The sequence below is a fragment of the Rhamphochromis sp. 'chilingali' genome, assembly GCF_963969265.1.
Source record: "Rhamphochromis sp. 'chilingali' genome assembly, chromosome: 13".
In the NCBI taxonomy this organism is placed as follows: Eukaryota; Metazoa; Chordata; class Actinopteri; order Cichliformes; family Cichlidae; genus Rhamphochromis; species Rhamphochromis sp. 'chilingali'.
The window spans coordinates 30,675,733-30,701,502 of record NC_137940.1 but is presented as its reverse complement, the minus strand read 5'-3'; the positions used below and the strand labels follow the sequence as shown (position 1 = coordinate 30,701,502).

General features: G+C 40.0%; 1 protein-coding gene across 1 annotated transcript; it reads left to right on the top strand.

Moving 5' to 3' along the window:
• Nucleotides 1-1,991: 1,991 nt before the first annotated feature.
• Nucleotides 1,992-25,439, top strand: slc43a1a (solute carrier family 43 member 1a). The gene is made up of 15 exons (XM_080900850.1): nucleotides 1,992-2,225; nucleotides 8,128-8,291; nucleotides 8,848-9,040; nucleotides 10,734-10,789; nucleotides 11,378-11,454; nucleotides 17,793-17,885; nucleotides 18,254-18,387; nucleotides 18,480-18,607; nucleotides 19,164-19,310; nucleotides 19,410-19,445; nucleotides 19,532-19,667; nucleotides 19,860-19,989; nucleotides 20,080-20,153; nucleotides 20,800-20,923; nucleotides 22,058-25,439. The coding sequence occupies exons 2-15, from the start codon at nucleotides 8,138-8,140 to the stop codon at nucleotides 22,253-22,255; spliced, it is 1,680 nt and encodes a 559-aa protein (XP_080756976.1). The 5' UTR covers nucleotides 1,992-2,225; nucleotides 8,128-8,137; the 3' UTR covers nucleotides 22,256-25,439.
• The last annotated feature ends 331 nt before the right edge of the window (nucleotides 25,440-25,770 follow it).

The window sequence follows — 25,770 nt, the reverse complement described above, 5'->3', positions numbered from 1 at the left end:
TTTTCTTTTGTTTGTCTTTTTTTTTCTTGCCTATCCCATCCATCCATCCATTCGCTTATCCTTTTCAGGGTCGCGGGGGGCGCTGGAGCCTATCCCAGCTGTCATAGGGCGAAAGGCAGGGTACACCCTGGACAGGTCGCCAGTCTGTCGCAGGGCCAACACACAGGGACAGACAACCATTCACACTCACATTCACACCTAGTGGCAATTTGGATTTTCCAATTAACCTATCCCCACAAACTGCATGTCTTTGGACGGTGGGAGGAAGCCGGAGTACCCGGAGAGAACCCACGCAAACACGGGGAGAACATGCAAACTCCACACAGAAAGATCCCGGCCTGATGGTGGAATTGAACTCAGGACCTTCTTGCTGTGCGGCAACAGTGCTAACCACCGTGCCACCGTGCTGCCTTCTTGCCTAGCCCATTTGGTTCTTTAGCCATCAGAATTATTGTCTGAAGGCCAAGAAAAATACCCAGTGGATTAACTTTACTAAGTGGTCCATTTGATTCATCTGGATCACCTGTTGAGAGAAGAAAACAAGCAAAAAAAGAGCAACATAATAAACACAACGCCATCACAATAATCTAGCTAAGTATAAATAACAGTAAATACTAAATATTGAATGTTCAAGGTTCAAGGTTCAAGGTTCTTTATTTGTCACATGCATAGTTATACAAGTATAACACACAGTGAAATGTAGCCTGACACGCTCCTCGACATGTGCAAAAAAAAAAAAAAAAAAAAATTGGGGGGGGGGGGGGTGTAGAGGAAAAACATCATATATATATATATATATATATATATATATATATATATATGTAGTATATACATTGGGTGAATGTGCAGTAGTAGCAGCAAGCAGGTGAATTCTGTACATTAATATGAATAGACATCTGACTATTTTACAGGATAGACAATATAAACATATTTAAAATTAAAGGAATTGAAATGTACATTGTGCCTTGGTTTAGCGTCTGGAAGAGTCCTGACTCAGTCAATTGTAGATGATGTGAGAGGGCGGGTGTGTGTGTTTATGTTAGTGTAGCGGGAAGAGGGAGGCAGCTGGGGATGGGGAGGGAAGGAAGGGCCAGCTCCTCCGCTGACCCCAGTAGGCACCAATACTCTCTGGAATCCACCAAGACCAGGAGGCCCAGGCCCATCCGGACCAGGATGGGCCTGAATACAACTATTCTGTCAAACGGAATGAAGTCTGTTCCTTCTAATATATGTTCCAAGTATTTGATTCCACTCCAATCAGGGAAGTTAATCATATTATTGTTTTGTAATATGTCAGGGTTGTTCCAGATAGGTGTATGTTTGCATGGGATTAATGAAGACTCCGTCATTTTTAGGAACTCCCACCATGCTGTCAGAGATGCTTTTAAAGCACTCATGTCGTTTGATGTTTGAGCTGATAAACTGTTGTCCTATTAAATGTATTTTCAGCTTGGTATGAAACATTAACCACATATGTGCTGAATCAGTTATTCTATGTGATCCCGTATTGCAGTGACTTTCCTTTAACCTCCCAAGACCCGGACTCTTTCATGGCATGCATTTTTAATTTCTCTTTGCTGTTTGGCCTGATTGGGACCTGATGACTGTAAAAAGAAAAAGAAGAAAAAGAATTACCTGATTTTTTTTATTTTATTTTATTTTTTACCTGATTTTTGTTTCTGCGAAAAATGCAATCCACATATGAGGAAATTCACAGTGGTAGTATAAATTCCTTGTAAGTGGATATCAGGCCCCTGAAGAGCAAAATTTAGTATTTTGGTCTGGACAACTCAAAATGTGATGTCCACATATGTGGACCCCAGGTCCTACGAGGTCAAGGGCTCTTTAAAACTTCCATGCGCCATGCTGGAGGACATTTGCATGGAAGGAAAGACCAGCATGAATGTGTGTGGCGTAGTGACTTTTCTCCTCCCCTCAACAGGCGGTAAACTAGATGGGAGGGAGAAGTCAAATTGAAGGGGGAAGTGTGTGGTGTAACCGAAGAGAGAAAGGGAGAAAAAACGTGGACTTACAGGCAAGGAACATCAGTCTTCAACCAGGAAGAAAGGGAGAGGACAGAGGGAGGGGGAAAAGTTTTATTTAGGGGACTCGGGCTCAACTTTGCTATTAGGACAACAATTAGTTAAAGTTGAGCTTAAATTCTTATTTTGTTATTCAATAAGGAACCTTTATTTCGAGCCCCTGTGAGAGGACACACAACTGAAGTAAGTATATGATGTTTACTTACATTTCCACGTTTTGCCGCTGTTGTGTTCACGAGTTTAGTGTTATATGTAAAAAAAAAAAAAAAAAAAAATAAAAGACGTAAGCGGCGGCTTGAAACAGCAGGAGGAACAATCGACCTCTGATACACGTGGCATGAGATGGACAGTGTCAGCTTTCACGATACAGACCAAACGCTGCGTATTAAACTCACAATATGTGTGTGTGTCCACGTGTGTTTGTGCGTCCGTGGCCTGGTGAGGGGAGAAATGGCGCAAAGTACGGGCGCTCACAAAGGGAGAGTAAAAATGTGAGAATCGGCGCGAGCGGCAGATGTTGAGAAAGTTTCGGAAGTGATGATTAAAATGTGTACAATACGCTCAGTGAAACCTGAGCCTTCATTTCACGGAGCATCGGAGTCCTGCCTGTTATGACTCATTTATAATATTTATAAAACCCCTGGGAAGCCATAAATGCGCACAAATGTCTTAAGTTAGGCGTTTGTTTTATTATAGCCCAATTACAGCATAACAGGGGCGGATCTAGAGCGGTGGCATGTGGTGGAATGTGCTGGCATAGACCCCTAATGCCACCCTAGTTTTGCATATGACAGTATTGCATATTAAAATAAGATTGCATTAACACTTTGAGCCTAGCTACAGATAACCTAGCTACAGTTAACACTAAATATAAATTCTAAAACTGAATATATTGCATAGTGTACCCCTCCCCCACCATTAACACACAAAATTTTTCTTGTTTTCAGTAGCAACCGATGCTTATGATTGTGCCAGAGACTGTATTGCCTTGTGTCACATGCTATACAGTACATCAAATCAAAATCACGTTTTATGTAACTGAAATGTTTAATTATGTGGGCTAAAGAAAATAAGTAGGCTATAGACGATATTTATATGAAACATGTATACTTACTGCATTTGAATCTTTTTAACCATATGTAACACCTGGAAGAAACTTTACATTGGGTAGTAGTCTGATGAATTTGTTGTGCATTTAATGTATGAGTTATTAAGTTGGTTTATGTCAGTCAGTGAAAACTTGCTGGGATGACATGATGAAAATCTTGTTTGCATCTTGAAAAACCAAAAGTTGGTTGGTTTCATTGATGAGGAATCAAATAAAACAAAATAAAATGACAACCCCTTAAATTAAAGAATATAAGAAAAATGGGGAGAACGATGGCTGAAGCAACTGTATGTTTAATACGTGTGGATTTTAAATGCAGCATGTCCCCAAGTCACTGGGTGTAGCCTCTAACACCCAGTCTAAAGCATCAAATAGAGCAGAGCTCCCCATTTCTCTCAGAACTGGGGCGCTGGCGTTCATAATCAGTGGATGTTTTTGGGTGATTAATGGTCACAAAACCTTTGAAAAGCAGATTAAAAATAATCTTGATCTTTAAACAGCCTAATTATATATTTGTTTCCCTTTATCCAGCCAGTATGCCTATATTTTATGTATTTATTGCTCGTTTGCCTTCTTCATTTATTTCTTAATTGTGTCACGCTTTGATGGGATCTGGAGGCCAGGGGAGAACTCCAGATTTTGACATTTGGAGCAGCACATGAACGCGTCTCCTCTTCTGCCCTGCCTGGTAAGCGGAGGCTGACTGTCACACCCATGGAGAGACAGCTGCTCGCCGGCCGGGCAACTTTTGGACTCTTTGGGGAACAGAGAGGCCCAGGGCTTTGTGGTTTATTTTATTTGGAAACATTTTTCCTGCGGTTCTTTTAGTCCCGCAGAGTTTGATAAACACGTCTGGTCAAGGTCATCTATATCCCCAGCAGGGAAAAAAAGAGCATGGCTGGAAGTAAGCAGCAACAGGGAGACTTGAAAGTAAGCATGATAGGGATAATTGAGCCTATATGTTCACTCAGTTGTTGATTGAGAAGGAAGGCCCTGTTCAATAATTCAAAACCCATTAAAACCCCATCCGCTTATCCAGGCTGCCAGTGGCAAAGAGGAGTAGAGTAAGTCCTGAAGTTATTGCATCATTCAGCTGCTACTGCTCCGGTATTTCAGGAAACACCCTCCTTTTGTGGGATTTATCCCAAAGCAAGCTTCACCTGCTTTAACTTTAAAAGCACACACTTCACAGTGTTGTGACAGGGACTCACAACTGCCTGCCAACAACACAAAAAGCCGGGCATTCATGTTTTAAGTTGTTGCCACATGTCTGTCATGTGTTGACCTTCCTGCACGGTAACACAGTAGCACTCCTGTTCCCTTTATTGACAGCGTGCAGTTTACTGCAGTAGTAACAGGCACCTGGAAATGGGCGGAAAAACGGTGACGAGGGATGTGTGATAAGTAGTAGTTAGTCCGAATGGATCCGTGCCCTGCATCAGTTTGTGTGAAAGCGAAGCAGATGACACCACAGCCTTTTTTTACAGTAACAGACATGTGTTTGTGATACCAAGAAGCCATGAACTCCCATTTTCATTTACTGCTTTGCCTCCTGAGCGATGTGTGTGCACGATATTTTCATGCACACACATATTTCACCATGTGTGTGTTGATGCCCCTAATTCAGCCCCCGCGGTAAATCAAATACATGTCACTGTAACTTGTATACTTAGACCTTTAATGGTCTCTGTGTTACTTTAACATTTTAGTTTGTATATGTGGAAACTCTGACACTACTTAGGAGTTACTGATTTTTTTAAATAATTTAAAAAATTTTAAGTTAATGACTTTTATGGACTTTAAGTGGCTGTTTTTTAGAGTTAAATTTTGTGCATAGTGTAGTGGTGTATATATGTGCTTGACAAGCAAAAGGTTGCTGGCTCAATTCTAGCCAGAGACACAAATCCTTTCAGGGGCCGTGTCATGAAGGGCAGCAGGTGTAAAGATTAGCCAAATCAATCATGTTTGACTTGGCAGAGTTACATTTGCTACCTGCTGTGGTGACCTGTTCTGACAAGGAAGCAGCTGAAAGTAGGAAAGTCATAAGCGCAACAATGAAAACTTGTATGTTCAACTCCTTGTACTCATTTGACCTTTGAAGTTAATGATATACGCTAAAATAATTTCCCCCAGGGATCAATAAAGTATTCTGATTCTGATTCTGATAAAAGATTTTTTTAAAAGTGCACATTGAGGTTAATTAAACGACAGATTTCCTCAGCGAGATACTAACTAGGTTAGGCTGTCCTTACTTCACATCAGCTTTGGCTGAAATTAACAAGATTTAGATTTACGCTAGATTAAAGAAGTAATGTGTGCATATCGACAGACACCCTATCAGGATCATCAAAATAGCAGTTCAGTTGTTGACTGTAGCAACAGCTAAGCAACAAATTTTTATCTGTGTACAGTTATCTCTTATGTACAAGGACACATGGGATAACTGTAATGGTTGGGGTTTTTTTGTTTGTTTTTTTCCTCCAGGCTAAAAATAAAATACAAAGCATATATGACACATCATGCAGGATCCAAAGGGGAAATGAACTCCTTCCTTCATTTTTGCCCTGTGATTGATAGCTGGAGTCTGTTTTTATTATCATTTATAAATTTGGTTGTAAATGATAATAAACTCTATGGACAGAAAATTTGGTTATCATTTTGCCCTTTGATTGATAGCTGGAGTCCGTTTTTGTAAGCAGGTGGATCTCTGACACATTTTAAAAGCTCAAATATGAACATCTTAGGCCTTTGTAACAGTGGATCTAATAACTTTGGTTCTCTCTGGCGTGCTGGGTGGATAAAACAATCGGTTTGAAAATGGTAATGGATCGACAACAAAATTCCTAACTTAAAGATGATATGAATGGTTGTAACTCAAGTGTTTGTAGAAGTTTGGCTAAAAGTTAGCCTCTTTACTGTTTGTGTGCTCAGACTTAATTAACGGGTTAATGTGTGGATTGGGCATTTACACGACAGCGTGAATAAGCACCGTCTTCTGCTGTCACCTCATTGTTGAGTGAGTGTGTGTTGAAGGGGTTTTTGTCGTGGGGTGTCAGTTACAACGAAATCCCGCTTTTCAAACACTCTTTTCAGCACAAAGGTGGTTCAGCGGGCAGTGGATAATCGCATTACACACACGCCTCGTGAAGGCACACGCAAGCTTGTGAGCACAAGCGGAGACAAATCTGTCCCATTAGGGCCTCTCTGGTTCTCCTGTATGACACATGCTTAAAGGATGCCGCCATTAAGAAGCACTGAAACTGATTTCCTATTTGAGGCCTTGACTGTAGGCCTCTTCTCTCGCTGTTCCCCTCTGCCCCCTTTTGTGGTTTGGCTGCCAAATGGAATAGCTGGTCATATTTGGATCATTGCTTCTTGTTTAGATGTTTTTCATATGTGTGTTATCAGATTCATGACTGTGTTGGGCGCTCATGTTGCAGATCATTGTGACCAGTGACCTGTACTTTGTGTGTCTATGTGTGTGTATGTCTGTGTCTGTGTGTACTTTTCAGGTGGCCGTGACTAAGATGACTTTATTTAGTCAGTCAAATCACAGCTGCTGTGTTTTTGCCCATGTGTGTTTATGTAAAAGCAGCCTGATTATCCTGTGACTTAAAACCAAAGCCAAGCTGTAGTTCCATTTGGTTTCCATACTCATTTAATCCCACTCCCTTTTGCTTTTAGATGGAAACAGCAGCACTTTAAGGTGCCACCCCAATTTCCATAAGGAAAGCAGACCAATTCAGCACTCTGCAGTGTTTCTGGGAGTCAAACTCAAGTGCTTTGTTCACAGCACAGTAGGTGAACATAGAATAGAATAGAATAGAATAGAATTCAACTTTATTGTCATTGCACATGCACAGGTACAGGGCAACGAAATGCAGTTTGCATCCATCCAGAAGTGCTTTAGTGATATAGGTATATTACAATATATATTAGCAATAGTATAGATATGTAAGTATATTACAGAAATGGGTCTATTATGGTATGTTATAATGTACACGGTATGAAGTATGTTGTGAATATTCTATAACTAAGTATGTACAGGCTGTAGTGAGTACAAGCTATGAACAGGATATAAATATGAAAAACTATACAGAATATGAAATAAATAACTTTACAGAAATCTGAGATATACAGCTATACAGAAATGGGAACTATGCAAGTTGTAAACAGTTGTAGGATTAAAGATTATTGAATGTACAGAATGATTATTTACACAGAGCTATACAGTAGTGCAGTTAAGATAAGTGAGGGTGTAGATAGTTTCTACAGAGGCTATATAAAGTGCTAGTGGTTGTGAGTGGTGGTTCACTCCATGTTACATCTGAAGCTATCTGGCCTAGGATTTACAAAACAGTGACTCTCCACATGGACACTTATTAGATGTACTCATCAGGTTTCAAATGTCAATGTGAATGAAAGCTTAAGTTCACAGGAAGTAAATCCGGACTGGAATAATTTCACAAACCCAAAGTCATGGAAAGTGGTGTGAGTCACTCAGACTTATGGTTACAGTTTGTGCCTTTTTTTTTTCTTCCCTGAAACAACAAACTGGTTTAGCAAAAATCCTAACATTCACGTCGCTAAAGAATTTCCTGGTCCTTAATAAATATGGGAACATTGGGAAAACATTACTGAATGTTTTTGAGCTAAAACTAAATAAGGGCTTCAAGTAATTAATGTTGTTACTTCAAACTAAGACACCGGGTAATCAAACCTTTGGAGGAGGTGGTTTAGCATCAGTAATGACTCACATCAGTGTGTAATATTATTTAATAAAATCTGTTCAGCTTATTTAGTGTGTCTGGAAGTTTTTCAAAGGTGTTAAACAAATGGAAAACCCTTCGCATTTACATTGGATGCATCAACTATCTTTTTTACTTGTTAGAAAAAATAAAAAAAATAACCTCCATGTTTGCCTAAAGTCATTTCAATTTATCCTCCCCCTCCCTCTTTGTTGCTCCTCAATCACAGAGCAGCAGCGATGGCGCCCACTCTCGTCCAGGCCTACAGGAGGCGCTGGTGGATGGCGGTGACAGCGGTAATTGAAAACCTGCTGTGTTCGGCTGTGCTGCTGGGATGGGGCTCCTTGCTCATCATGTTAAAGAGGGAAGGCTTCTACTCTCACCTGTGCTCAGGTAAGATCAGAATCTCTGAACCTTGATATGGAGATAACACATCTATTAGACATTTGCATAGATTGTAAATAGAAGATAGACGTACCCAAAATACCAGCAGCCAAATTATGTGTTCGCAAGCTTGCTACAGTTTTTTGTTTTGGGAGGCTTCTAACTTTAAGCCCTGATTAAATCCTAACAGTTCACCCCATCAACAGTTCCTATGAAGGCATAGAGACAATGCTCAAGTACATTTTAACATTGGAGTCCATGAGGACTGACTCATTTTAGAAACGTCCCTTGAGTGGCCATTTGAGGAACTGCAGGTTTTAAGGCCTCATCACTTGGAATTACTTTTCGGGAAACATATGTATTGTGTTCAAATGTGTCATTGCAATCTATAAAGCATGAGATTGTCTTGTTTTGGAAATTGCAGAAAAGTCACCTTTAAGACAAGTTTAGAAAATGGGGAAAATAATGCTTAGTTTTGGAGTCAAGTCAGAGCCCACAAAAAACCTGAAAGACTCAAATAGTTCTTGAGCGATCTCTCATCAAGCCTACACACTTGTTCCCACAGAAAATGACACAGCGCACGCGTCTTTGGGTAACTCCTCTGGCCAGAAGGTTGAGGAGTGGGTCAGCTGTGTGGACCAGGAAGAGATGCTGAATCTGGGCTTCACCATCGGTTCCTTCTTGCTTAGTGCCACCACCCTCCCGCTTGGTATCCTGATGGATAAGTTTGGACCACGTCCCATTCGACTGGTTGGAAGGTAATATTGTAACATTTGAGAATGTATTTGTATGTGTGGCTCATAAATGATCCTTGTATGTTTGGCTTAATCATAAAAAAAATCTTCCTTGGCACATGTGGAGACGAGGAAGGAAAACTTGATATTCAATCAATTCATTTACTGGTAATTGTGTTCTAGTACAAAAAGTAGATGGATCACATTCCCACAGCAGGAACGAGAAGTTGATCCAGTTTCTGCAAATTACTGAGTAGGCAGTCCTCGTTTGTATGTGTGCACCTTTTCTCAGTACACGTGTAGTTAGTCTACAACCGTTCATGTAATTACAGGATGTGTTCTGTAAGGTAGAGCTTGGACTGACTTCAGAGCCAGACTCTTAGAGATACAGTAGAAGAAATAATTATTTGATGATCTGCTAAATTTTTAACTTTGAGAAGAACAGTCTCATGTTTTTATGGTAGTTTCAGTTTAATCGAGAGACATAAGATAAAAAAACAACAACACATTACATAAAAGTTATACTTGCATGAAATAAACGTTTGATCCTCAAGTAAAACATGACTTTGTACTTGGTGGAGAAACCCTTTTTGGCAAGTGCATTTGTGCATAAGATGTTTCCTGTAGTTTGGTACCACATTTGCATACGTCTCAGGAGGGATTATGACCCACTCCTCTTTACAGGAATGCTTGAGGTTTCTTGGCTGCTCAGCAACTCGAAGCTTAAGCTCCCTCCATAGGTACTTTTTTTTTAATAGGGTAGAGGTCTGGGGGTTGGCTAGCTGCTCCTTTGTTGTGTTGTATTGTCTGTATTTTTGGGGGGTTATTGGTCATTGCCTAAAGACCCATCTGTGATCCACCTTCAGTCTTCTGGCTGCGGGAAAGGAGATTCTCATGATTTTAGGGTACATGGTCCCATCCATTGGCCTCTCAGTCCTATGAAGTCGTCCTGCACGCTTAGCAGAAAAACAACCCCCAAGCATGTTTTCATTTCCTGCTTGTCTGTAGGGATGGTATTTTGTGGGTCATATTCAGCAATTTTCTTGCTCCAAACACGACAGATCGAGTTGGTCCCAGAGGGCTGAATTTTTGGTTATACCTGACAACAGCACTCTTTCTCCAAAGCATACTCAGAATCATTTAGATGTTCACTGGAAAACTTCAGTTAGAGGTTGGGTTATCTTCAAAACAGAAGGGTAAAAAGTCACGTTACGTAAACAAACACACATGGTTTCTGCCTTTCTCATCCACAGTTTGACTTTACTTGACTTTTAAAAGTCAAGCGTGACACTTATCGGATTTGAACGTATCTGATTCAAAAAGCATTCAGGCTGTTAAATCATTGACCAACTGTTTTATAAACCAGACTTTTTATAGCTGATTTAGACTTCTGGTCTTAGTCTTTGTAGACGTTTCAACATAACCTCCATAAGTGGCTGACACCGTTGTCAGTTTTATGTGTCAGCCTCGATGGAAACTGATAAAATTTGATTTGGCAGATGACAGATTTTACACCTGAGTTCCTGTCGCAACTTCAAAGGGGTTTTGTGTCTCTAGCTGGAACGAATCAACAATCTCTCCAAGTCACCAAGCTACCCACTGTGGCGACCCCTTGTGGATAAGATGGCAGCAGAAAGTAGCTTTTTATTACTGCCGACGATGTCACCAGCAGCTAGCTACTTGGAGGTTTCATTATTTTTCTCTCTCTTTGTTGCAGCTCATGCTTTGGTCTGTCCTGTATTATGATGGCCACCTCTGCCTACAAGACCGACGGTGAGTAAAAACAGACAAGATATTAATGAGATAATCGATGCAAAATGGCACACAGGCTTTACAGAAGTCTGTATACCTGGATTTTTTTTAATCACTGTAAAAACAAACAAACTGATTTTTATCACTGATCAATAAAGTATCTATCTATTTGCATGACAAATGAGTTATTTAAAAAAAATTGTTCCTACCTGTCACTCATAACTTATAATTTTAAGCCTAATTAAAATTTAGATTAATTTTAGGGTTATATGAAAGTGTCTGTCACACTGGCTGGAACCATTTTATGTACCAGCTTGTTTATTTAAGCTGCTGTCTGTGTTGCTCAATGTTACACTTAAACCACAGAGAAAGTGACGGAGTTGCAGCTGCATCAATGTGTTTCACCACACCCTCATCTTTACACCACTTCACAAGTTAAAAGCCAACTGCTTTAGTGAATATCTGCTGCGGTTAAATTTTAAGGCCCATGGTAATTTGCTGGTTTTTGAAGGCGGTCTCCTGAAATGTTAACTTAAACTGACTTCTTGTAAAATGAAGTCCTCCAGTTTACCAAAGCGAGTTTTAATGTTTCTCTTGCTTTCTCTGCAGTCCTCTCAGCGCTCATCTTCCTGGCTCTTTCTCTGAATGGCTTCGGAGGCATCTGCCTGACCTTCACCTCCATCACGGTAAGACACACAGTGTGATATATATATATATATATATATATATATATATATATATATATATATATATATATATATATATATATATATATATATATATATATATATATACGGCACAGGCAACTCAATATATAACCTATCCAGAGCCCTCATCAGTTGTTTCAGTTCAGTTCTTTCTGCTGTGACAAAACAAATTTCCCACGTGTGGGACTAATAAAGCTTGTCTTGTCTTGTCAACGGCCAGTTCCAGTGCAGTTGGTTTCATGTTCACATCTCATTTACTGGTATCGTTGTGTCTTTTGTGATGTTGTTAGAACAAGACAATCACTCCTCTCAGTACCAGTTTGGATTTATTTTTGGGTGGCAAAGGTCTTATTCCATGTTGACCACATGGAATAAGACCTTTGCCACCCACTTTACAAAACCCCTAAATTAAAAGAAGGGAGCCTTTGCATGGACACCATATCTTGTATTTCTTAACAGTTGATAGTAGTATGACTGGTAATCCTGTGCAGTACAATCAGTAACATTAAATGCTATTAGTCATCTGGTAGTCAGTCAGTAACTCTATGTCCTATAATATAATTTAACACCATCTATTTACATAACTCTTTCTAAGAAAGTAGTGACAGGGTTTTATTTTTTTATTCTTCCTGGAACAAATGAGCAGAAACATTTTAGTAGCATGGTTGGTCTCTCAGCTGACAAAATGGCATGTGTTGTTCTGACTGGGTGGGGGTAAGGGGTGGTGGTGGTACGGTGTGTGATGTCCACATCAGGCGTGTGCTCTATCAGCAAGTGTGTTTTTAAAAAAATCATTGTCCTGGCAAGTATTTAGGTTGGTGCTTAGTCTTGGTACAGTGTTTTCGTCAGAGTGCACATGACTTCTACCACATGGAAAGTTTCCACCAATTGCAGCCCAAGGGTGACTACACACCCTCCCTAGTGCTCGGCCCCTTTACCTCTAATCAAAGATACTCAAGGACACATTGAGCACACATTGAGCTCTTCCTCGCGACCTTCTTCCTGCTCTCTTCAGTTTCTCCGCTCAGCAGTCAGCAGAATAATCACTACACAACCTTTTAAACTCTGCATGACTGTGCACACATGCGGATGCGCAAATGTGCGCGCACGGGGAGATGAACAAGAAACAGCTGTTTAAATGCTGAAGTTAAAGACTGACTGTGGACAGATGACCTTATCCTGGGACCTTTTTCTCTTTAAGCTTGCAAACTGCTTACGTGGGTGTTTTTACAGAAAGAAAAGCGTTAGAGGAGTCTATTATGAAACTGGATGCCATTGGGTATGAAAGATGTTTAGGGTGATATAAACCAGACAAACAGTGCAGATGTTTAAAAAAAAAAGTGTAACTTGCAGGGACCTGTTGGTGGTGACTCAGCAGGTAGACTTTTTTCTTGTTTCTACAGTGAACAAAATCGCAGCTTTGAATTTTGATGAAATGTTTTGGAAGTAGTGCAGCAGCACATCGACAGAGTGGTTCGTTCGTTCAGGTTTTTACAGATGCTGACTCATCTTTTTTTTTTTTTTTACACAACAGTGAAAGATGTTTAATTAGCACTTCTTCCCCCCCAGGTAGAGGTGTACAAAAACAACACTAATTTTAAAAGCAGAAATGAATGCAAAATTAAGAATGTAGCTACCTTTAATACTCGCATGGCTAACATTGCATTAAGGAAACAGGCATAACACATGCAGGAACGTGGAGCTCCTTTTAGTGTTAGCTCACGCCGACACAGAATGTTCTTTCAAGCCTATCAGACAAACACGGTTAATAACGCACACACACACACACACACACACACACACACACACACACACACACACACACACACACACACACACACACACACTGTTGAGTAATGATCAGCTGCCCCCTGTTGTTTGTCCCTGACTGACCTCCGTGTCCCTCGTTCCTTCCCTCTGTCGACACTTCTAATCAGGGTGAGGTTTACCAACACCGAGTGACCTCAATGCTGCTGCTTTTCTAAAGAGTGCAAGGGCAGACACACACAGACGTAAATTCACAAATGCCATCATAATTTATACCATGTGGTCGAGAGTTAAACAAGACCATCTCAGTCGTTTTGCGGTATTGTGCTCTATGAGTCAGTTACTGGGGGGAAACTCCCAATACAAAGCCCATCATTGGATTTTTATACAATACATAAATATAGTAATTCATTTAGACAGACATTATAACTTCAGATTCTTTAAACTGGGAATATCAGACTCCCTTGGCGGGCCGGTCCTAATTGGGATGGAAATTCTATGGATGGATTTCCTATAGAAATGTCTGTAGGAACCGCTGATGTCTTTGTCAGTAAGAAGACTGTAAAGCTGACAGAAGCACTGATGAACGTCCACATTTTATCCTCATTCTTTACAGTTTTCACATTTTCCAAAAGTGGACTGGACGTTTGACGTTGATGAAAGTTTTAACATTTTTAACTCCATAACCTTGATCAGGGTAATTAACTCTGCCTCACTTTCACAGGTACTCTTGGTCCCCCTGTGATGTCCGTACATGTTCAGTGTTATTTTGTAATAATACATTCATGTTGCCAACAATAACACAAGATTGGCAGAAAATTGTAAAATCGTTTGAAGAGATGCTGTCAATTACAACAACAGGTTAAAAGATTGTGGGTTTTATTTCAAGGAGGAGTGACATAATTGAGTTTGGTTGAATATTAAATAAAAACAACTGAACACTGGGACATTTGAGGTGCAGTATCTTGCACAATGAGCTGAGATCCTGTGTGGGTGATGTAAAAGAACAACAACAGGCGCCAAAAGCTGCAATTGTGACGCCCTGTAGTTTTCCGTTTTCTGATTTCTTTCCTTCATTAAATATTTAATCAGAATCAGAATCAGAATACTTTATTGATCCCTGGGGGAAATTATTTTATTTTTATTTTTATTATTTTTATTATTTTTATTTATTTAGTTTGACTCATTACTGTGCTCAATATGCAAACACACCTTTAGTTTATTTGGTTTTACCAACTAATTAAAGCCTTAAATGACAACAAGGTGATTCACAGACACCTTCTTTTCCAGTGAGTCACATTGTTAGGAATGCATGAGGTCCTTTGAACGCCCTATGTTCTCTATGTACAGAATGAAAGTTTTTCTGCTCCCAGTATCATGTCATTTTTAAAGGAATGAAGCCTGGCCTGCAACTGACAATGCAAATACTTTACCACTGGCATGCGATTAGACAATGCAGCTACTTCTGTTAATCATGTTCCTTGTAATGACTGTGAAAGTTGTCAGTCTGCTTCTGACCTACTTTTAAATTTACTCAGTGAATAGAAGCAACTTCAGGGAATTGGGGGGGAAAGGTAATTATCGTACATACCCTAATATTAAAAAGTCCCTAGTCTTTATACAAGTCCACTACAGCAGGCTTTTGACGGCTTTGCTAACACTCTGAAGTTGACAGTTTGACCAAACTGCGAACACTGAGGGAGGGAGCAAAAAGAAGTCTGTGCTAATCGGCTCCAGTTTAGGGTTTCCTGCTGGGATCTCCACAGAGGGAGGCTCTGCAAATGTAGCGTTGGGAGATCAAACACAAAAAGTTTTACTCCTGCTACCTGTCTTTTTTTTTTCTTACCTTGCTGATTTTTTATTTATTTATTTTTTTCTTGTGGCTTGTCCTGTCTGGCAGATTTTGCAATCAGAATTGTGATCTGAATGTACAGTGGTGAAAGAACAGCTCTTCTTCATGTGAATTACATTATATGTGGTTTGGTATGACAATGCAGAGGCAAGACAGGTGGGGGGTGAATGCACAACTGCCGCACCTGTAAGACACAAAAGACAAAACAAACATACAGAACCTGGAACACAAAAATGAGAAAATACACAGATACATAAGCCAACAATCTTCTTATAGTGTGTGTGAGTGTGAGAATGCCCGTGTCTTTGTCACAGATGTCCTTGCTGATTTTATACTCCTATCTGTCTTTCTTCCTCTCCTTTTTTTCCTTTCCCACTTTCCCTTCTTGCGTCCTGTCTTTCAAAATTTCACTGCTCATTAATCTGCTATTTGGCCCATTCTCCCAGTGAAAGTCTTAATTAAACTCAGTGCCAAAGCCTTACAACACCCAAGTGAGTGAGCACGGCAGGAGTAGAGCCTGAACTCATTAGCTGTGGCAAGTGAATGGCTAAATCCTTTTTTTTATGTGTGTGATTTTGACCCTGTGTGTGCGTCCATACAGTCATGCGTTTGTGTCCACATCCCCCTAGCAGCATTCGCATGCATAAGTGTTGCAAGGCCCTGTAAAAAAATATTTATTTAATAGGATCTGACAGAACACAGAGGTAGAGGATAGACATTTGCACTTTCCATATTTGGTAACCTGACATCTTACAACATGAGATGCAAGCTCGGAGGGCCCCGTTTCCCACATTCCATAAACTTCCACAGCACTGCAGACCTTATGTTCATAGACGAGCTGTAATTCAGTTCTCAGAAGTGCTGAATGAGGACGGGTGTTCTTGCGGTTGTTTTTCTCCTCTCACTCAGACAGGCAGACTCTCTCCTCGAACATCCTCAGGAAAGCTTTTCTTTCCTGTTTACCTGCCAACATCTCACTTCAGTGTCAGCAACTGAAGTGACCTCATGCTTCCTCGATAAAGCGCAGGCACCACAGCTTGCACATCGTCACAGTTATGTAATCTCAGGACAGCAGACAAAATTCATACATGGATGAAAAAGCACACCTCTCACCCACACCTTCCACCTTACATCTTGTTTGGCACAAAGGCCAAAAATGTTTGTAGGAATTTTGATATTTGGTAATAACACTCCTGGAAACCCTTTTCTATGCAGCTCTGAATCCCAGTGTGTCTAAGTGATGGGAAAATTAAGGACTGCAGAATGTGCTATAAGAAATATTTATAGTAATTAGAAGGGATCTGTAATCCGTTAAAGGTACTATAATTAATATTTTTAACCAACATTTGCTCAAATAACTATGTATAATGTAAGATTAAACAAACTGCGGTTTTCTTAGCTCTACAGAGGTTTATACTCTTCTTACAAATTATTTTAGGTTTTCCCAACCCACAACTTTACTGCTTTGGTTCTCACCGCTATCTCGGTGCAGCTGTTTCCAATGAAAAGACTTGTGTACACTTGCTGATACGCTAGCAAATACAAAGCGAAGTTACACTAGCAAACATCGCTTGATATTTCACTAAGGATTTGGTGGAGAGGGTAGGGAAAGTAGAGTGAATATTGCATTTAAACGTATAGGCTTGTAACACAGGACTCCAAATAAAATGCTGATGTTGCACCATGTTGACTGGTTGTGCAAACTGAAGCAAGTTGCATCCAAGTCAGCCGTATCAACTTTCTAAGTAGCCTAAGCTGGTGTTGTTTTCAGCTCATTCTTAATTAATAGAGGTTTAAATAACTTAAATAGATAATGATTTTTCGCATAAAAAAATTCTATATCTCTATACATCATCTCCCAATAAAAATGTTAGGAGGTCAACGTTGTGCTCCTTTATGTTTAATAAATGCTCTCTGCCTCGATAACGTCAGTGTAAGGGTGTGGAAACTGTCTGGGAGACAACAGTGGCACTGACGGCGTAGGGAGATTAGGTGACGTTTGCAGGAGTTTTGGAAAACTGGTCATTGGGAGAAAGAGAAAGAGAGAGAGAGAGAGAATAGTAAGCTTGTCATCCAGCACAATTAAAATCCTACACATGTGATTTTTATAATCACGATTAACCCATTTAAAACTCTAATTAAAAGGACACTTACTGTGCTACAAGCACAATAGGTCACTGTTGTGTTTGCTAAGCTCCTTGTCACTGTAAATAGGTTGACCTAATATATGGTGTCCTAGTGCCTAATGCCCACCACCTTTCCCCCCTCATGCTAGGTCAGAGGAAACTAGTCAAGTCTGAACTAGTTTGAATTTTATTTCTTTGTTTTAATTGCAAGGATAACAATGTTTCTAAGTATAGCATAATCCATTAATGAGCCATGGGGCCATGTCTTCATTTCTTCTTTGTTTTGACATGGAAACTAATATTTTTAATGAGTCTGCTCTGCAGGAAGAGAGAAGTGTTACTGGGTGCAAACGCTGCAGGCTAGAGCAGTGAACCGTTGCTGTTAGGAGCAACCTCATCAGTGTTCAGTATTTCGTCCTGCTAACACAAAGCAGACCACTGCCCTCTGCTGGCAAAATAACATAGTGAACCTTCACTAGAATAAATGATGAACTCCGGGTAGTCCATGGACCACTGTGAATGTTTTTATATGTGACCATGTCTGTTTTGTCTACATGTCCCTGTGCCTGCAGCTCCCCAACATGTTTGGTGCCCTGAGCTCCACCATAATGTCTCTGATGATCGGCTCCTACGCTTCCTCTGCAGTCACCTTCCCTGGAGTCAAGGTAAATTAAGGATATGTTAACAAATACATCGTTAAAGTTACACGCTTAGATGAATTTCTCACATAAACCGGGTGGAGTTGTAACTGTGAGTCTACTTCAGAGTGCCTTTGAAATGTTAGAAATGTTATGGATGGAGTTATAAGGCATAAACATTGAGGTACGCCACTGTAAATAAATGCATAAATGTGTCTGGATGGTTTCTAAGCACGCTCACCGTAAAAACTTTACAAGGTGATAATGTCTGTGTTGTGTTTACAGCTTGTTCTGTTTCCGCCATGTGGTTTTAAAAAAAAAAAAACAGTGAGCGAGCACACCTTTAAACACAAGTGAAACATGAGTGTAAAAACATAACTTCTTTTCCCTCCCAGGCCATCTACGACGCAGGCGTGTCGTTCACGGTGATCATGTGGACGTGGGCGGGTCTTGCCACATGTGTCTTCATAAATTGTTTTGTTAACTGGCCCAAAGAAGGTTTTCCAACACCCGAAGAGGTGGACTACAGGTCTGTTTGTTTTTGTTTTTTAATATTGATACAGTAACTGTTGATGACAACCGTAACTCCGTAATTGAAACCCTCCTGTTTATTGATAACAGTAAGATCCTCCATGTTCAAGAGCCACCTTCATCTGAGCAGAAGGTTGTTGGTGAGAGACTGAGCCACCAAAACGGAGACATCCGACGCTCCACAGAGAAGCTTGCTAATGGACATGAGGTTGCACCCAGTAGGTCAACAAATCTGTCCTCTTTTCCTTCTGCAGTTTGTGTGAATGTGAATGGTGCACTATACAAGTGCCAATCTATATTGAGGTAAATAGATTGGATATAGAGCAAGTCATCTACTAAACATACTGTATGTTTTACATACTGTAAAATTTTAAGATTTGTCTTATGGGGTCTTGCTTTTTGACCCCAAAAGATACAGAGTCCCCACACATGTGTGACTGTACGGATATAGGTCCCCCAAAATGAGTAATGCAAGTGTACCCACACACACAGCCACAATGCTCGCAGTCATGCACCTTTTGTATTGTGGCCACAATAAAATTCTGTCCCATTAATCATCTTGCAACCCCTCAAATTATAAAATTGTAGACAAACTAGAAAAGTGCCTCACGTCTTGCACATGTCAGGCTGAGAACCACTGATTTATTTTGTGTGATATTACTGAGAGACTGGATCTCCCGCAAGGTTTACGGTAAAAGTTAGAAATCTGAACCACTTCTCCTGAATTTCCATCACAATCATTACAGGAAAATAAAAACACTCGTCCTCTCACAGATGCGGTTCCTTTCCGTCGGTCTGTGTTTTCTCCCATCTTCCTCTGGAGTCTGGTTACCATGGGGATGTCCCAGTTGAGAATCATCTTTTATATGGGGGCAATGAACAAGATGCTGGAGTTCCTGATCACCCATGGAGAAGAGCACCGTGAGTGTCCAACCCTCAAACACAGTCAGTATTTACAGTACTGTGAAAAACCTTTGAGCAGTACTGACAGAAATGCTCTTTATTATATGTATCTTCCAGCGTCTGGCAAGCTAGCCAAGGAGGCAGAAGACAATGGTGAGCACTGTAGTAATAAGGCTTTAAACTGAAACTTGTTATCTTTGTTATTTTGTCTTCTCTTAATTTAATGTTTTGTCTTTCAGTGGGTTTCTACTCGTCCACCTTTGGCATGCTACAGCTGTTGTGTCTGGCCACATGTCCTCTGATTGGCTACATCATGGACTGGAAGATGAAGGAGTGTGAAGAGGATCAGACAGTCCCCTCAGGCAGACAAGAGAGGTATGTGCAGAGAAACTTGACAGATTTGGGAATAAACATTCATTTATTTTTCGCCTTTATTGGGTAGTTTGACAGTAAAGACATGAATATAGGATGATGGAGAAGGACTGACTAGACTGACGAGGCCATTTATATATGAGAAGCACACACTGTATGTTGTGATGGGAACTTCTTTGCCTGTGTCCTCAACAGGCTCACCAGTGGACCCAAAAGAGACCGTAAGATTCAGAAGGTGACAAATGCAATGAGGGCGTTCATCCTCACTAACCTGCTGCTAATTGCATTTGGAGTCTGCTGCCTCATCGACAACCTGCCTCTACAGGTAATGCCTTATTCTGTGACAACAACGATACAACAGTAATTAGTGTGATGCATTAATTCCCTGACTTTTTCCATCTCTTTTCAACCTTAGATCTTGACCTTCATCCTCCACACTATGGTCCGAGGCTTCATCCACTCCTGCTGTGGAGGACTTTATGCTGCTGTGTAAGTGCTGATAAATCTTTGTACAACACAATTACATGCAAAGTTTCACAAAAACCTAATTTTTAAATCACATGGCATTTAAGTGACGTAATAACTGGAAGAAGTGCTCATCAAAGTGAACATATGTTGAGTTTCCAGTTCATTAATACGACAACTGGGATATCACTTAATCTTGGAAATGAGACAATGAACTCTTTTCTGACCCATTTAGTGTGATTATCTAACACCATATAAACACCAAAAAGCGCGGCTTTACAGTGTGATAAAAGCAACCAGATGTGGTAACAAAAGGAGGGGGGATCCTGTATTGTGTGCCCGGAGACCACAAACTGCAACCTTTCAGCTTATGCATTGCTTTATACATTTTATACTTATTCAGTATGACATGCATAATTATGTCATTGTAGGATTGGTACATATCTGATTGTTCATTATCACCCAACATCGTGTGGGCAAACATTCAACTTGTTGGTTATGAGTGCCCTCCAGAGCCACATCAGCATGAAAACAAGCTCTCTCTGGCACTAAATCCTGCATTTCAACATAGATGTTATGTCTCCAACACTAAATCAGCTGTTTTTATTTTATGTATTGTCAGCCTATTGTCACTTGGTATTTCACGCTAACCACTAAATCTTTCCCACAGCTACCCGTCCAACCACTTTGGCACGCTGACAGGCCTCCAGTCCATGATTAGCGCTGTGATCGCCCTGCTGCAGCAGCCACTCTTCATCGCCATGGTTGGACCATTGAAAGGAGACCCCTACTATGTGAGAAAACACATTTTCTCTGCATGCCTGCGAACTTCACAATGAGACGCCCATAAAAAGCTCTCAGCATTGTTTATTGCGCCACCAACTATCCATGGGATAACTGAAATTGTAAATGAAATGAATTTGCATTTGTTAGCTACAGTTTTATACACATTAATTTCATTAGGTAATGAGTGCACTAAGTGAAGACTGAAGAGGCCAAATGGTAATCCTAAATTGGATCATCATGTCCTCGAAATGTCCACATGACCACTCAGTGTATGTTAAAACAATCATTCAGGTTTCAAACATAATGAGTCCTAATCACTCTGATCACCTGCAAATGTTTTATCTAGAGCCACATAGTAGGTTGACATTCAGCAAGTATAATATGAATATAGCAAAAATATATATAATATAGCAAAAATATTTGAGCTTCCCTCGGGATGAATTGTACTGAGTTTGGGTGTCACATGAGTTACAAATCTGAAGACATTCCCTTCTGCTTCTTTTGTTTACTGCAGCTAACCTAGCCTGTGAACATATTAAACACTGTTATTTCGAGAATGTTAGCACTGTAACATTAGCATTTTAGCACAAACCATGACTATGCTTAAAGGAGACACTACTGTCGCAGTGTTTGCTTACATTGGTAAGTAAAATTTAGCCAAATCTTCTGGCTTCAGGCTGGTCTTAACAGGGAATTTTCCTTAAGGTTATTGTGTTAAAGCTCTCTACATGCCTGAGATAAAGAGGAGGGGCTTACAAGCCTAGGGTTCTGTTTATGGAAGCCAGATGAGGGGCCAGCCAATCAGAAAAAAGTAGGCTTTTAGGAATGCCCCCCTAAAAAAAATACAAACTAAGAGTTAGAAGGGCTGTTTTCAAAGAACAAGCTGCATAATTGGCCAGAATAGGACGCGAGAAAGTTTGAGATTTAAACTGTTGTTGTTGTTTTCAGTTGATCGGTTCTTGCTACATGTTAAATGTAATTTGATTTATATGGGTTATTGTCTCAGTTGGTTTCAAACAGTTTTAAAGTTTTCTTCCTGTAGTTTAAAAATAGTCACAGTTGAAACTGTCAATTTTAATTATGGCCTGACAATGTGAATCATAATTACAACTGTCCATCTTCCTGATCTTTCTTTCCTGCAGATCAACCTCGGCCTGCTGATCTTCTCGTTTACTGGCTTCCTGTTGCCGGGTTACCTGTTCTACCACTGCAGACAGCTGACGAGGGAAAAGAAGGCCAGAGAAAAGCTGGCTGCCAATCAGGAGATGGAGGCGCTCAACCACACCAACGCCAATGGCTGCAAACCTCACACTAATGGCTTCGCTGCTATAGATGCTTAGAGAACACAACAGCTTAGGATAGGGGGGGACAGTAGGATTAGCTATGAAATAAGCAACCATAAAGTTATGTTAAGTTTTGTTTTTTGTTTTGTTTTGTTTTGTTTTTTTAAGCTGGTGCTAGTTCTCGTAACAAACCACATCAGAAAGAATATGATATCCCACATGTTTGTATTTTAGGGAGATTTGTCATCACTTGTTTTGTTTTTTTATTTATTTTGGTCTAGGTCAAGGATCAAGTTCGTGTGTTTAAAAAGCCATGGATTTCATTTGATATCACAGTACTTGAAATACTATGATATAGTTTTCTAAGACTTATAATCATGACAATACTAGTTAACACCAAAGAACTGCTTGAAGATATTAAGTTACACTTCCAGTTCACAAGCTTGTGGGGATAGGTTAATTGGATAATCCAAATTGTCACTAGGTGTGAATGTGCGAATGAATGTGAGTGTGAATGGTTTTCTGTCCCTGTGTGTTGGCCCTGTGACAGACTGGCGACCTGTCCAAGGTGTACCCTGCCTCTCGCCCTATGACAGCTGGGATAGGCTCCAGCATCCCCCGCGACCCTGAAAAGGATAAGCGGAAGCGAATGGATGGATGGATGGATGGATGGATGGATGGACTTCCAGTTCAGTATTTTAGGACTCAACCATTTAGTTCTCTATATGGACAAAAGTAATAAGTGACTCATTTCAATAATTGAATTCAGGTGTTTCCAGTCCCATTGCCACAGGTGTATAAAGTTACGTGCCTCACCAGCTGCCTGCCTTTACCAACATTTGTGAAATAATGGGTCGCTTTATGGAATTCACTGAATTTAAGCACAGTGCTGTAATAGGATGCCTTTGTTACCACCAGTCAGTTAGTGGGATTTCTTCACTTAGATATTCCATGATTAGTTGTAAAAGGGGTTATTGCAAAGCAGAAGCGTTAAGGAACCACAGTTAATTCAGTTAATAAATGGTAAACCAAATAAAGTTATAGAGTGGGGCTATTGAGTGCTGAGGCGCATAATGTGTAAATGTTGCCAACAAGCTGACTTGATAACTCTGGAGTTCCAAACCTCCTGTCGCATTAACATCAGCACAAAAACTGTACGCCAGGAGCTTTGTGGCAGGCCAAGAAGCTCCTGTAAGTGTATTGTGTAGGTGGTCTAAAGTGTAGATTAATAGTGCTTTTTCTACTGTAGTCTCCAACAAACTCTTAACAAAAAAACAAAACAAAAAAACACACACAGTAAGACACTGTTAATGCATGTGAAAAAAAAAATCCTAAAGACCTAGACGATTTGAACATTTCAATATTTATGAGAACTTCAGCTCTTCACAAACGTTCTCTGATTGAAACACACAGGCGGACACCACATCTACCTCCATTTACTTTTTCTTTTTTTTTGTACTGTCACTCTTTAACAGACTCCTTTGCCTATCCAGCATTTAACACACCCTATCCAGCATTTTCATTTAAATTAAAATACCCGAGCTGAACAGAGAGATTTCTCCTCGTGCATTTGTGTGATTCAGAGATGAAGTTTAACCAGCTTATTTTCCCCTCACATTCTGAACTCTTTTATAAATATAAACATCTATAGGAACACATTTTGTAACTTTTACAAAGAAAGAACGGGATGGGTTTTGGTAATTGTGACGCACAGTGTGTCAGTGTTGGGGACTACTTTATACTACTTTATGCACAGAAATGAACTAGTGTGTGTATAAAATGTGTATTGAAGTGTAGTTTTTATAATTTCTGTAGCATTAAAAAGGGAAGCGCTTCATTATCAGCTAATGTTATTTTGTAGCGGGCCTATTCTAAAGAAAGCTCGGGTGATTTAATGTTTATTCTGCTCAGTTTTGTATTGCAGGTAAAGAAAACGTCCTCCAGCAAATTGTCTTGTAAATAAGTGTGAGGTGTGACTTGTATTTTATGATCTGCCGCTTGCTTAACATTTTTGTGTACAGTATATTAAGTGAAGACTGAGGAGGAAGTGGCTGGGGTCAAACTTGTTTGTTGTAAATGTGATTTTTAACTTGATAAAAACACATCTAGCTGCAGCACGTAGTCTCAGCCAATGGCTGGCAAAAACAAAATGTATTTTTATTCCAAAGTGTTATGTACATGATCTACATGACCTTGTGTCATTGTGTTGTGTACATGTTTGTTCTGCACAAGTGTCCACAAATTACAGCACAAATCAGCTTTAATGTATATTTTTAATTGTTTTAATTCAATCCATTTCAATGCCTGGGCAGCTTTCCGTAGATTTTCTGTTATGTTTTGTCATTTTATTTATACACCATTTTCCTGGTCATAGGACGTGTTCAGCTGCTTGACTCTTTGCACGCTTGCTTAGACGTGAGGTTTTTATTTCAGCTTTGTGCCTGTGCTGCTATCTTTGCAATGGAAGTGAAGGCAAGATTAACGCCTCTAGCAAACAGCTTACTCTATACCAGGGGCGGGGGAACTCCAGGCCTCAAGGGCCAGTGTCCTGCAGGTTTTAGATGTGTCCTTGATCCATCACGGCTGACTTAAATGGCTAAATTCAACATGGCTTGAACTTTTCCAGTGGCCTGGTAATGAACTACTCATTTAAATCATCCGTGTTGGATCAACGACACATCAAAAACCTGCAGGACACCGGCTCTTCAGGCTTGACGTTCCCCACACCCTACTCTTAACCAAAGACATCTTTAGGGACTGTGATAACAGTTGCTAGTATAGGAACGTAAACCAGGAATGCCTTAATATAAACTATGCACTAGCTCTGCAGTAAAGTCCAATTTGTTGTAAACTCACCTTTAATCTTCATAGAGGGTGAAATTTTTATTACTTTGTATAGATTAGCATTTGAAAGTTTGAGGTTCTACTTTATGCCATTTCTTTATGTCCTTCTTGTCATGTTAAAATATTTAACAACCATCTGTTGTATTATAGTTCCGTGTAAGTAGCTGTCTGAAAAGCTAATGGCTTCTGCTTTTGTCTTTATATTTGATTAGTAGTTGCCACCTTGAATTTAATCTGTGCCTTTGACAGTCTTGAAAACCTCCTTTGCTGTATCTGTAAAGACTGTTAGATGAACTGCCTCTATGATTAGTGTTGAAATGCTGCTTAGCTAAATTAAATCTTGCATCACTATAACCAGCATGTGCATTTGATATATGAATAAATGATCAAATGCCAAGACATTGCCAGAGTGATCATTATTTTAAACCTGATCGTAATCTAAGACAGACCAAGACACAAGATAGTAACCAAAGTTTATTTAATTTTGGCATTACGGTCAAAAGATATTACAACATTTTTAAAGAGAGAGACACACACACACACGTTGTCATCCACAGCACCACACAGCTTATCTGCCTTTTACACTGTACTGAAATCAATCTTTCCATCACATCCTGTCACAGCTCACTCTTTCGCACACCATACATTTATTTCTCTCTTTAAACATGGTAAATGGTAAATGGCCTGTATTTGTATAGCGCTTTTCTAGTCCCTAAGGACCCCAAAGC

Bases quoted from the DNA above. Each gene is read 5' to 3' on its own strand.
- slc43a1a (XM_080900850.1), top strand. From the start codon at position 8,138: ATGGCGCCCACTCTCGTCCAGGCCTACAGGAGGCGCTGGTGGATGGCG. The intron at 18,608-19,163 runs GTAGGTCAACAA...GTCCTCTCACAG, and splicing joins TGGACATGAGGTTGCACCCA to ATGCGGTTCCTTTCCGTCGG. The intron at 20,924-22,057 runs GTGAGAAAACAC...TCTTTCCTGCAG, and splicing joins TGAAAGGAGACCCCTACTAT to ATCAACCTCGGCCTGCTGAT.